This window comes from Oncorhynchus nerka, linkage group LG24 (genome assembly GCF_034236695.1).
Source record: "Oncorhynchus nerka isolate Pitt River linkage group LG24, Oner_Uvic_2.0, whole genome shotgun sequence".
In the NCBI taxonomy this organism is placed as follows: Eukaryota; Metazoa; Chordata; class Actinopteri; order Salmoniformes; family Salmonidae; genus Oncorhynchus; species Oncorhynchus nerka.
The window spans coordinates 55299908-55314409 of NC_088419.1; the positions used below are offsets into that span (position 1 = coordinate 55299908).

Sequence of the window (14502 nt, forward strand, 5' to 3'; positions counted from 1 at the left end):
GCTATTTGAGCAAGAAGGAGAGTGATGGAGTGTTGCATCAGATGACCTGGCCTCCGAAATCACCTGCCCTTAACCCAATTGAGATGGTTTGGGATGAGATGGACTGCAGAGTGAAGGAAAAGCAGCCAACAAAAGCTCAGTATATGTGGAAACTCCTTCAAGACTGTTGGAAAAGCATTCCAGGTGAAGCTAGTTGAGAGAATGCCAAGAATGTACAACACTGTCATGAAGGCAAAGGATGGCTACTTTGAATAATCTCAAATAGAAACTACAGTATATTACGATTTATTTAACACTTTTTTGGTTCCATTTGTGTTATTTCCTAGTTGTGATGTCCTCACTATTATTCTACAGCGTAGAAAATCATCAAAATAAAGAAAAACCCTTGAATGAATAGGCGTGTCCAAACTTTTGACTGGTACTGTAGACAAAAGTCGAGTTAACATGTTCCCTTACAGGAATTGAACACCAAAAAAAAAACTCTGCTCAGGCCCATCCATCTACATCAATCGAGCGAAACATGCATGAAACTATTTCCAATAAAAGCTTTACAGAAGAGCCCAGAAGGAACTCAAAAGGGAACAGCATGGTTAATGTGCCAAAACACGCGTTTACACTTACAAGTGTACCAGAACATTTCACCACTCACTTCTCCATGTCAAATAGTTCTCTGCTGTTTTTCAGCCCAAAATCTGAAAGCAACAGATAAACCAGGATTCAACATTTGATCAAAATGAACTCGATGCATGTAGATGAGGGGGTATAGGCAACGAATATGTAACCAATTCGCATGAGGCCAAAAGGGTCTGGGTGTTGGACTTAATGGCTGAATTGTCATTCTTTGCCTTTGAGACCATAGTACTCTACTTGGTACATGAAGTAGGTCAAGATTCTGAACAGTCCGCTGTCGGCGCTCTCGTCTGCTGTTTCTTTGTGAGCTCACAGGAAGACACCAGGCTGTGACGTGAAGCCTCTCAACAACAGTAGCATGACAGAACGTCAGGGATGATCTGTAACGCTCCTCATTCAAATCTTGCCTCCACATTTTTCAGAGCACGGGAACAACCAGATCTCACAGAGCAGATTAAACATGTTGAGTCAGAGATGGGGTATACTATTTTTACAGAGATTTTAAAAAATAAATAAAAACGCTTGTTCTCTGCATTGCATTGCTGTTCGGCAGATTGTGCAGGTATAGCATAGAGTGTTTCAATAAGGAGAAAGAAATGGGGATATAGTAAGAATATAAAAAGAGTTGGAACTTGGCATGTGAAAACTTCCACACCTTTAATAAAACATTCACGCTATATTCCCAACCAGTTATCCTTTGACAACGTGAAGCATGAAAACAGAACCCCCCTAAAAATAAAAATAAACATTTTGATTTATCCAGAAAAAGGCCAAAGGGGTATGTAATAAGAAACTACTTGGCCGGTGGAAACATCAGCCTACACCTCATACGCATTCACATTAAATTATGTACCAACCCCCTCATAAGGAAATTACACCATGGTACAAAAATAACCCCTCGACCACAAACAAAGCATGAGTCTATGTCATCAAATCACATAGGCCTACAGTATGTGTATTCTCTGAAACAACGAGAATTACAGGTAGGAAAACAGTATTAAGAACAGTCAGAAGCTAATGATTATAGCACTCACAATGACCTTGGTAGTTAAGTGGATGCTGTGTAGTCATTGTTTGTCAAGAACATTTTCAGGAAATGACACGAGATAAGAATGCTGTTCATTGACTACAGCTCATTCAGCATTCAACACCTCCAAGCTCATCATTAAGCTTGAGGCCCTGGGTCTCAATGCCGCCCTGTGCAATTGGGTCCTGGACATTGACGGGACTCCCCCAGGTGGTGAAGGTAGGAAACAACACCTCCACTTCACCGATCCTCAACACTGGGGCCCCACAAGGGTACGTGCTCAGCCCCCTCTTGTACTCCCTGTTCACCCATGACTGCGTGGTCATGCACACCTCCAACTCAATCAGGTTTGCAGACGACACAACAGTAGTGGGCTTGATTACAAACAATGAGACAGCCTACAGGGGGGAGGTGAGAGCACTCGGAATGTGCTGTCAGGAAAACAACCTCTCACTCAACGTCAACAAAACAAAAGAGATGACTGTGGACTTCATGAAACAGCAAAGGGAGCACCCCCTATCCACATTGACGAGACAGTAGTGGAGAAGGTGGAAAGTTATGTTGCTCTGCATACACATCACAGACAAACTGAACTGGTCCACCCACAGACACAGACAGTGTGGTGAAGAAGGCACAACAGTGCCTCTTTAACATCAACTTGTCACCTAAAACCTTGACAAACTTTTACAGATGCACAATTGAGAGCATCCTGTCGGCTGTATTACCGCCTGGTACGGCAACTGCACAGCCCTCAAAAGCAAGGCTCTCCAGAAGGTGGTGCGGTCTGCACAACGCATCACCGGCGACAAACTACCTGCCCTCCAGGACACCTACACCACCCGATGTCACAGGAAGGCCATAAAGATCAAGGACAACAACCACCCGAGCCACTGCCTGTTCATCCCACTACCATCCAGAAGACGAGGTCAGTAGAGGTGCATCAAAGCTGGGACCGAGAGACTGAAAAACAGCTTCTATCTCAAGGCCATCAGACTGTTAAACAGCCATCGCTCATCCATATATTAATATGCACATATTCTTATTCCATCCCTTTAGATTGGTGTGTATTAGGTAGTTGTTGTGGAATTGTTAGATTACTTGTTAGATATTACTCAACTGACAGAATTAGAAGCACAAGCATTTCGCTACACTCGCATTAATATCTGCTAACCATGTGTATGTGACCAATAAAATTTGATAAATGGCCCATAATTGAGCTCAATCAGTATTACTTTCTAATAGGTTTTTACCAGGATGTCTTCTTACTCCAGATTTCCCCTGTCAAACTAAGGTTGTTTTTACAAAGCAGCCCAATTCTGATCTTTTTTTCACGAATTGGTCTTTTGACCTATCAGATCAGCTCTGAAAAAATCTGATGTGAAGAGATCCGATGTGATTGGTCAAAAGACCAATTCGTGGAACAAATGTCAGAATAGGGCTGTCTGTGTAAACACAGCTTAAGTTGACTATGGCAGTGGAAGTAAACCAGATCTTGCTGCAACCAGTAAGTAAACCAGACAGGTGCACTGGTTTATAGTTATTGTCTCTGGTACACAGTGGTCTGGCTCTACATCCAGGTGTTACGTAAGCAGGGCTACTGGGCTTTAAAACATTAAGGATGAGACAGGAAGAACATGTTTTCCAGTAATTACATTTTCATTGGAGGGACGTGTTGTGAATGAGGACGAGGATGGCTGTGCACTCCTGCATAATGCCTTTTCTGTTAGCAACAAACAAGATGAGGAGCAGAGAGCCTTCTCGGCCCTCTCACTCAGCACGGAGATCACCCGAGGTAGTTACACAAACAAACCAGTATTCATTCACAAACCCCTTTGCATGCACACAAACTATTTATATTTTTGCATGAACATACAAAGGCGTACAACAGCAGAAAGCGAACTGTATGAGTATGATGCTAATATTCCTAGCGTATCTGTAATACTGGAAAACATTCCATAATCACATCATTAACGTTTGCTGCCTGCTGTCGTTACTTAGCATTTAAGGGCTGGCAGCAGTTAAATCCTACAAAATAGTTGATATTCAACAAGACAAATTGCTTTTGGGATTAAGCAGATTTATTACAATTAAATTCAAGACAGTTTTTTGGGCCAAAAACCTTGGGCCTTTTGTCTGACAAACTAAATACACTGTGCTGTAAAAACGTTTGATTTCCCCCCCAAAAAGCCGTCACCCATTTTCTTGTCCCCTTTTCTTCCCACAACTTTAGCTGACTTGTTTTACTGATTCTACTTCAGCCTGTTGAGTTATGCTGCCACTACGACTTGGACAAACACATCATCGCTGCCTGGGAACACAAACAGGTCAGGATTGGAAAAATACTGGGTCTTGACGTAGGTCCTCGTGGGATACGGTAAACCCTTAGAGAGGCTAGTATGACTGTGTGCAGTAAGTTATGTGGACACTTTTCTGTTTGTGTACATCCAGGGAGGTGGGGGGGGGGGGGGGGGGGTGAGTGGCAACAGTGACAGGTCTACAGTGGGAGCAGAGGCCGGGTTCTGTTTGGAGAAACTGGAGCCCTCTGCGACATGCCAAGAATGCTGGGGTTCCCCTGAAATATAAACCCTCCCTCTGCTCTGGCCCAGGCAGACAGCATCTCTACTGGAAAAACACTGCATAGAGACACAGCGTTGGAATGATACAGTGAGGGGGGGAAAGTATTTGATCCCGTGCTGATTTTGTACGTTTGCCCACTGACAAAGAAATGATCAGTCTATAATTTTAATGGTAGGTTTATTTCCCTCATTAAAATGCAAATCAATTCATAACATTTTTGACATGCGTTTTTCTGGATTTTTGTTGTTGTTATTCTGTCTCTCACTGTTCAAATAAACCTACCATTAAAATTATAGACTGATCATTTCTTTGTCAGTGGGAAAACGTACAAAATCACGGGATCAAATACTTATTTTCCTCACTATAACCTCTCTATGTGAACACTAGTGTAACCCGGAAAGAGGACCAGAGAGGCGAGCACAGGAGAGACAGGGCTGGTGTCTTCACTTCCATGGGGTACAGACAAGGGACGACATACATGAGAGACGAGCGGACATGAGTGACACAAAAAAACACTTTATACACTATATACAAAACATCCACCAGAACCGATGTCTTTCCAGATGTCTTCAACAACAGACTGCATGAGTACACAGTGACAAGATACAGTGTGGCATGAACTGCCATACAAAGCCTATACAAGTTGTGTTTATTTCACTGGAGACTTGCAGAATCCATTTTGTTTTTGCTGAGGAATGTGGTTTAGTGACACAGGAGTGAAAAGTGCTCTGTAGTGTAAAATGGTACTTAATCCAGCCAATTTACATTCATGCAAATGTATGGGTAATGGGTTACTGCTAAAACAATGAGCAGTAAACAAAAAACATTAATCTAGTCTACACAACCTTCAGGAGAGTGAATATTGAGGAAAAAAGCTTCTCTTTAAAGCGTGCGCAAGATTGATGATATGCAAGTCCAGTTAAATTGGATCCTTTCTCAGTCTTCCTCTTTTCAAAGTCTTGCTGAGATGAATTTGCACCGGATGTGGTGAAAAGTAGCAACATTTCCTGCTCTAGACAGACTCCCCTCTGACACTTGGGTGAATATGAGCAGAGAGATCCTGTGTACTTCTACTACTCATAAACTGCATAGAATGTTCTATGAAAAGTGCTGTATGTAATAGGTACAGCACCCACTGCCCCATCCATCTCCATAGCATTTGTACTCAAAAAAGGTGGGATCAAAAGTGAGAGGGGTTAAACAGCAAAACAGGCCTAAGTCTACAATGCTAGAGATGCAAACACTCAAACTCACTCCATCTTCATTTCACATACACTTGCTCACACACATTCACACTACCTCTAAAATCCTAGACTTGTTTGTTTACAGCAGTAAGCAGCTGCTCCACAACCCCTTCCTGTGAGCATGGCCCACACACACACACACACACACACACACACACACACACACACACACACACACACACACACACACACACACACACACACACACACACACACACACACACACACACACACACACACACACAACCTCCCTCCGGCCGTGACGTCCTGTTTTGATGCAGGACCCGGGTGGAAAACAGAGCTGCTGTCTAAACGGACCAGTGGTGTTTCTGTTAGTGGCTGTTAATGGGATGTCACAATCAGGTCAAGAACAAAGGCTGGGAATGACTGAGCCTGGAGCCCAGGCTCACTCCCACACAGCTCTGGAGCAGGTCCAATAACATGCTTTTCTTACACCCTTTACCCATCTGACCACTGATCAGCTGGGCAGTAAAGTAGAACAAATATTTTTCTGAAAATAGCATGAACATCTATGATAAGTCTCTTGATACAAACATATTGCGTCACGTCTCTTAAGGGAGCACAGCTCACGTGTACGCATGGCTCTTTTCTTCAAGAATGGAGAGCGATTCTTCTTCTTCCTATACTAAAACGTTCACTCCGTTTAGTCTCCCCCTATAGTACAGTATACAGTGTCTTCAGAAAGTATTCATATACCCAAGACTTCTTCCACATTTTGTTGTGTTACAGCCTGAATTCAAAACGGATTAAATCCATGTGTCAAGTTCTGACCTTAGTTCTTTTGTTATGTCTTTGTTTTAGTATGGTCAGGGAGTGAGTTGGGTGGGTTGTCTATGTTCGTTTTTCTATGTTGTGTTTTGAGTTTGGCCTGGTATGGTTCTCAATCAGAGGCAGGTGTCGTTAGTTGTCTCTGATTGAGAATCATACTTAGGTAGCCTTTTCCCACCTGTGTTTCGTGGGTGATTGTTTTCTGTTATGTGTCTGTCACCTTATGGAACTGTTTCGTTTCGTTCTCCTTTGTTATTTTGTTTAGTGTTCTCTGTTGAATAAATATAATGATGAACACTTACCACGCTGCACTTTGGTCCTCACCTCATTCCAACGACGAGCGTTACACCATGTTTTTCCTCTCACCCATCTACACACAATACCCCATCATGACCAAGTGAAAACATGTTTTTAGAAATGTGTTCAAAATGTATTGAAAACAGAAATCTAACTTACAAAAGTATTCTCACCCCTTTGCTATGACACTCCAAATTGAGCTCAGGTGCATCCAGTTTCCCTTGATCATCCTTGATGTCACAACATTTAACATTTAACATTTAACATTTAAGTCATTTAGCAGACGCTCTTATCCAGAGCGACTTACAAATTGGTGCTTTCACCTTATGACATCCAGTGGAACAGCCACTTTACAATAGTGCATCTAGGTCTTTTAAGGGGGGTGAGAAGGATTACTTTATCCTATCCTAGGTATTCCTTAAAGAGGTGGGGTTTCAGGTGTCTCCGGAAGGTGGTGATTGACTCCGCTGTCCTGGCGTCGTGAGGGAGTTTGTTCCACCATTGGGGGGCCAGAGCAGCGAACAGTTTTGACTGGGCTGAGCGGGAACTGTACTTCCTCAGTGGTAGGGAGGCGAGCAGGCCAGAGGTGGATGAACGCAGTGCCCTTGTTTGGGTGTAGGGCCTGATCAGAGCCTGGAGGTACTGAGGTGCCGTTCCCCTCACAGCTCCGTAGGCAAGCACCATGGTCTTGTAGCGGATGCGAGCTTCAACTGGAAGCCAGTCACAACAACTTGATTGGCCAATTCAATTATTTGGACATGATTTAGAAAGAAACAGACTTGTCTATATAAAAAGATCCCACAGTTGACAGTGCATGTCAGAGCAGAAACTATAACATGAAGTCTAAGGATCTGTCCGTAGAGCTCAAGGATAGAATTGTGATGAGGCATATCTCAGCGGAAGGGTAGAAAACTTGAAATACTCTAGAAATTGTTTTCAAGAGGACATAGTTTTTTTAAATGGAAAAAATATGCAACTACCCAGACCCAGAGCTGGCCGTCCGACCAAACTGAGCAACCGGGCAAGAAAGACCTTGGCCAGGGAGGTAACCAAGAACCCAATGACCACTCTGACAGAACTACAGAGTCCCTTGGCTGAGATGGGAGAACCTGCCAGAAGGACAGCAGTCTCTACAGCACTTCACCAATCTGGGCTTCATGGGAGATGGAAGCCACTCCTCAGAAAAAGCACTACCAAAAGGCATGTGAAAGCAAGAGATTGTAAAGCAAGAGATTCTGATGAGACAACAATTGAACTTGTTGGCCTGAATGCAAAGTGCCATGTCTGAAGAAAACCAGGCACAGCTCATCACCCATCGAACACCATCCCTACCGTGAAGCATGGTGGTGGCAGCATCATGATATGGGGATGCTTTTTAGCGGCAGTACCCTGGGGACTGGTAACGATTGAGGGAACAATGAATGATGCAAATCCTTGATGAGAACCTGCTTCAGAGTGCAAATGACAGACTGGGGGCAAAGATTTATGTTCCAACTGGACAATTATCCCAATCATACAGCCAAAGCGACGCTGGAATGGCTTCAGGACAAGAATGTGAAAGTGGCCCCAGCCAAAGTCCAGACTTCAAAATCACATATAAAATCTGTGGAAAGACAGGATGATTGCCAATCACAGCTGCTCCCCATCTAACGTAACAGAGCTTAAGAAAATGGGTGAAAAAAGGATGGGTGAAAAATCACCAAATCCAGATGTGCAAAGTTGATACAAACATACCCAAGACGACTCAAAGCAGTAAACAACACCAAAATGTGCTTCTACAAAGTATTGACTCAGGGGTATTTCTTCATTTAATTGTCAATACATTTCGCAAAAAAATTCTAAAAACCCCTTTTCACTTTGTCATTATGGGGCATTGCGTATAGATGGGTGACAGAAAAAAAATCATTTTTTAAATTTAAACTGTAACAAAATGTGGAGTAAGTCAAGGGGTATGAATACTTTCTGAAGGCACTGTATATACTATACACAGCATTAGGTACGGTTGAGCCTCTCCCTAATCTGTATTATGTTATCATAGGGTGGCGCACAATTGGCCCATCGTCGTCCGGGTTAGGGGAGGGTTTGGCTGGGGTAGGCCGTCATTGTAAAATAAGAATTTGTTCTTAACCGAGTTGCCTAGTTAAATAAATAATAAATTGTATGCCTTCCTCCAGCCCAAGCCACAGATGGTGGGAGAGAAGGGGGAATGTGTGTGGTGGGGAATGGGATCCCATATTAGATCATCTCATTGGATGAACTTCACAGCATTGTGATCTGGGAGTCTGCTTGTCCTTAGGCAACATCCATCCATGCTTATGTCAGTTTGTCTCACACCTGCAAGCAAAAATGTTGACACTATACTCCAACGAATTTCTCAAGTTCTAGACACGTTTCATGGGAACGTTGCAAGAACATTCATGTGTCCAGTTCTGTAGGTTAGGAGAATATTTCATAAATGTTACACTAAACATAGTTGCCATGTTCTCAGAATATAAGATAATGTTTTAAACATGTTTAATGGCAAAGTGGGTGGGTGTATATCCTGCCTGGTTTGCCCTGTCCGGGGGTATAGTCGGACGGGGCTACAGTGTCTCCCGACCCGAGCTATCTCAGCCTCCAGTAATTATGCTGCAATAGTTTGTGTCGGGGAGATAGGGTTAGTCTGTTATATCTGGAGTATTTTCCCTGTCTTATCTGGTGTCCTGTGTGAATTTAAGTATGGTCCCTCTAATATATTCTCTCTGAGGACCTGAGCCCTAGCACCATGCCTCAGGACTACCTGGCCTGATGACTCCTTGCTGTCCCCAGTCCAACTGGTCATGCTGCAGCTCCAGTTTCAACTGTTCTGCCTGCGGCTATTGAACCCTGACCTATTCACCGGACATGCTACCTTGTCCCGGACCTGCTGTTTTTGACTCTCTCCCTACCGCACCTGCTGTCTAACTCTGAATGATTGGCTATGAAAAGCCAACTGACATTTACTTCTGAGGTGCTGACCTGTTGTACCCTCTACAACCACTGTGATTATTATTATTTGAACGTTTGAACATCTTGGCTATATACTATTATAATCTTCACCTGGCACAGCCGGAAGAGGACTGGCCACCCCTCAGAGCCTGGTTCCTCTCTAGGTTTCTTCCTAGGTTCCTGCTTTTCTAGGGAGTTTTTACTAGCCACTGTGCTTCTACATCTGCATTGCTTGCTTTTTGGGGTTTTAGGCTGGGTTTCTGTACAGCACTTTGTGACATTAGCTGATGTAAAAACATATTTATAAATCCATTTGATTGATTGATAAATACATAATGGGAACGTTGCAGTAATATTTCTGTGTATCAGTTGTCAGGATGTCTTTTGATGGTCCCAAAGAAACTTACTCCCCAAAAAATGTAAAATGTTATTACATATCACGCATTGTTACTGTTGCTAAGCCAATCAAGGTCCTGATTGGTGAATCACTGATCCATTCATAGCTCTGTCTGTTGGCAAGTTTATGGATACTCTCAAACATATACAGTGCTTTTAACATACATGATTACATTGTGCATTTTCATAATCAGTAGACTTCAGTAGACTACAGTATGTTCTCTGAAGTCTACTGATTACAATGATATAGAATATGATATTATATCCTGTGTCACTTTTAAGAACTGTGATAGGAAACCTGCCCTGTACACGTCACTCTATGCAAAATCCCATAGGAACTGTCATGACTGTCCTGTGAGAATCACAATGAGTCAGATCAGCTTGGCAATGGCCAGTAATAACCAGACTTTCTCTCACCCGCAGAGGGGAGGAGGGAACTGGTGTGGAGGTTGACACCTCCACATCCAGTCGTAAATTAAGCAGGCGAGGACTCTCTCCCTCTCTACCCTCCAGTATTGGTGAAAGTAATGTGCCTTTGTTTCACAGACTTGTTATCGCCAAAACTAACATCCAAAAAGTGAATACCGGAAACAGTATTTCTAACGTAACTATGTGGGGAATGGTCAGTGGGGGAACTATGAAAAACGAATGTAATATGGGTTTTCATTTTGTGTTGTCATTAAAATCTGTATAATGAAAATACTGTAACTTGAAAAGTATATCCCTTTATCTGTCAAGCTATCATCCAATATGTTGTGCATATATTATGAACATGAAAGTATTTTTTGTTAAGATAGGAATGTGATTTTAGCTTTCTAATTATATATTTTTTTGATAATACTTTGCACAGTAACTAGCCCAACCCCGAGTGAGGTCAGAGAGCTTGTCAGCATGATGGAACGCCCTTTTGACCAAGAGTGCATAAAAGGCTTGGAAGAGAAACCAACTGTTAAACCAGAAAACATGAGGCGTTAGCTACATGTTTGTAATGGTTGAAACTTTGAACCTCAACATGAGTTGAAGAAATAAACTCATCTTCTTTTAGACCAGAGAGACAAAGTGCAGCAGCTCATGTCCATAGTGGTCTGACTCCTAAACTCTGAATAATCAACATGAGGAGAAAGAGGCAACAAACTCCCCTCTCAGACAATAACCCATACAGCTGATTAGCTGTCCTGGGTAAAATATCTCAAACTTTTCAAACCGTCCCATCCTACTACGATTCTCATATCACCGTACGCTACTCTCATCACCCCACTGGAACCATCGGCACGGCCGGCTGATCGTCAAATTAGCAGCTTTAGGAGCAAATGGAGGAGTGAACTCTGTAGTTCTGTTCAGGACTACATGACGGACAAGGACAGCCATATGTAAATACATTCATGATGACTTATTTCAAACATGTGGCAGTTTGTGTGCAAAGTACATGGTTAATGGGAGAATAGTTATAGAATGTATCGACGATATGGGTCTTTCTCTCTATTTATGTTGTTGGGTAAAATGCCATATTGTGTAAGTCCGCTAGGGACCTTTGTCTCATGTAGTAAGTGTGTGTGTATTATTTAGATAGCTAGTAAATAAATGATTAAACCAATTTGTGTAGTACTGAATAATGAACAAGGCTGGCGTTTTTGTAGATCCAAGAAGGTTATGACTGTTCAGAATGATGATATTATTGATCAAATAGATATACCTTAGAGTTTAATTTGGGAAATGGTAACTCTTTAAACAACTTCTTCAGTGGTGCCCCAAATCCCAATGAGTTAATTGTTACATGATTATAATGTAATTGGGTAACAATTAAACAAACAGTTAGTGGATTCAATAAATAAGTCATCAGATTAATGAAAGGAAAGTCACAGCCGAATGGATTATGTCCAGCAGGGACAGAGGTAACACATTTAAGCAAAATCCCTTGGTGAGACCACAGAAAATTTACAAAAAGCTTGGATGTCTCAAAGATGTCCAGCTATAATGCCATTGCAGATTTAACCTATTACACTCTAGGGCAGCAGTTTTCCAAAATGGCCACCAACCAGCTCCATGGGGTCAAATAGGACAGGTTAACATGGCAGTATTTCAATTCATAATTGCTATGTAATGCCCAATGATGGCTTAAAATGTTTGATTTGGTGTTGCGAACACAATAAAATGTCTGACCCTCAGTGTTCACTGAAATAGCACTATTTCAGGTTTTGTTCAGCGCTAAATATTATACAAGTCTGCCAATTTTCACACTTCTATACCAAATCGAACAATATGGTATTTTTTGGGAGCTTATCTACTGAACTAAGTAGTTGAAACGTATTCAGAGAATCTACCCCAGAGCTCCTTGACGGATGACGATGACATTGATGTAATGGAAAGACAAATAAAACTATTTTCTGTTCGCTAAGTACCTGTTAAAACATTTTCTGTTTGTCCCCTGAATATTACAGAGTATGTTTATCTAGTGCAGGGTTTCCCTTCAAACACACAGCTTTGTGGCAGAGCTAATTACAGTAGGATTAATGTGAGCAGAAAAATTCCTTAGAGAGGAAAGTAATTAAGCAGAGGACTGTGGACAGTGGACACACACAGGGCAACTGGATGCTTCCTAGAACCATAAACTTGGCTCTTATGTCTCCGCAATTAGTTTTATTTGACACCTGAAAGGAGAGGGCATCAGAGTAAAGGAGAGGAAGAACGGCAACTGTCCTTCAGTGGAGAGAGAGAGAGGCAGCACTGATGAGCACAGCAGCACAGTGCTTCCTTTTGTTGCAGGCTAAAAACACAGTAGCCTTCAGAATGTCATCACATATACACACTTCCACACTCACAATTTTCCTTTTGGTGCACGCGTCCGTCCCCTTCTCTGATCAGACTCAACACATCTCGGTCTCTCTCAACTCCCCTCTTGTAACTTCCTCCCCCTTTCCATTTGGACAGCCCTTGACAGCAGGGCTCTGAGCGAATCTCCTCTCTGCCAGCTCCTGTCACTGTCACTTCAGTGGGAATGTGTGGCAAGGGAGCACTCGGAACGCAAAAAGTGCCATCTCCTTTCAGCTTTTAGAGTGCCCCACTTTAAACAGGCTGGCCACGACTGGCCACAAGACCATATTGACCAGTCTTGCCTCTCTGCCACCCAAAGCCATACGTTTCAATAGAAAGTTCTGGTCTGCTCTCTCATCTAAGTACTGTGATGTTGTTTCTCCCAGTATAAGATATAGATTTTTGTGATGTGAAATGGTTTGTACAATAGTTTGTGGCAGTGATTTAATTTCTTCAGTAACACACTGATGTTTCCCAACGCCAAGAGTCCACACATCATGTGTGCACATGTGTGCTTGGTTTCACTATCCTTGTGGTGTCACGCCCTGGTCTAAGTATTTTGTGTTTTTCTTCATGTATTGGGTCAGGCCAGGGTGTGGCATGGAGTTTTTGTATTGTGGTGTGTTTTGTCTTGGGGTTTTGGTGTGTATGTATTTGGGATTGTAGCTAGTGGGGTTATCTAGCAAAGTCTATGGCTGTCTGGAGTGGTTCTCAATCAGAGGCAGGTGCTTATCGTTGTCTCTGATTGGGAACCATATTTAGGCAGCCATATTCTTTGAGTTTGTCGTGGGTGATTGTCCTGAGTGTCTTGATGTCCTTGTTTGATGTTAGTTGACACAAGTATAGGCTGTTTTCGGTTTTCGTTTCGTTTATTGTTTTGTAGTGTTCGTGTTTAGTCGTGTTTACGTTTGTTTAAATAAACATGGATCGCAATCGACACGCTGCAGTTTGGTCCGACTCTCCTTCATCACACAAGCCGTTACATGTGGTGACAAGTCCTCACAAGGATAGTAAAAACAAGGACAATTGTACTACTTTATCTATTAGAATCTTTAGGGGTGTTAATAATTTTGCCCCCTACCTTTGAGAAAAAAAGTATTACTTGTTAAACAAAATCTCTTTATCTGACCAATTGTATTAGGATAAAATATAATTTCCCAATTTTCTGAAGCATACAATATAGCTCACTATTTCAATTATTTACTTTATACAGTCATTGTTTCTCAAGGGTGTCAATAATTCCAGACCACACTATACATAATGTCTTTGTGTTGTGTGGGTACATATTTTAACCGGTCCCCAAAAGAAAAAAGGGTATTTTAGGATTAGGGGTTAGGTTTATGGGTTAGGGTTACACTTGGGGATTTTGAATGGGAATCAATTCTTTGGTTCCAAAAAGGATAGTAAAACAAAAAGGTATGCGTGTGTGTGTTCATTGTGTGTTGAATACCTGTATACCGGCTGCATTTCTCGGGCGATGCCGATCACAACTCCAGAAGGGAAGCGATCAAACTCCAGAAACAGCTCCCTGATGTTGCTCCTGTACTTCAGATCTACATCCAGCAGTACAATGCACTGCAGATCTGAAACAAAGAGTTCAATACATTTTTACTCAGAAATTCAAACGTATTGCTAGCACCCCTTGAGTAGCAGATTACTTTGGCTATACATCATATCAGCCAAAATGATCAGCTATGAAATTATTCTGATTATTGTCTGATACCAATGTGTTTTTAGCCATCATCTGATACCGATATAAAGGCT

The 14502-nt window shown here is 42.2% G+C and overlaps 1 protein-coding gene across 1 annotated transcript in view; it reads right to left on the minus strand.

Annotated features, from left to right (window-relative positions):
* LOC115108726 (xyloside xylosyltransferase 1) overlaps nucleotides 1–14502 on the minus strand; it is a gene marked incomplete at its 5' end in the record, with an annotated part of 49356 nt that overhangs the window by 9101 nt on the left and 25753 nt on the right. The window contains 1 exon segment of the mRNA XM_065008504.1: nucleotides 14189–14321. Within this exon segment, the coding sequence (XP_064864576.1) occupies nucleotides 14189–14321 (133 nt within the window).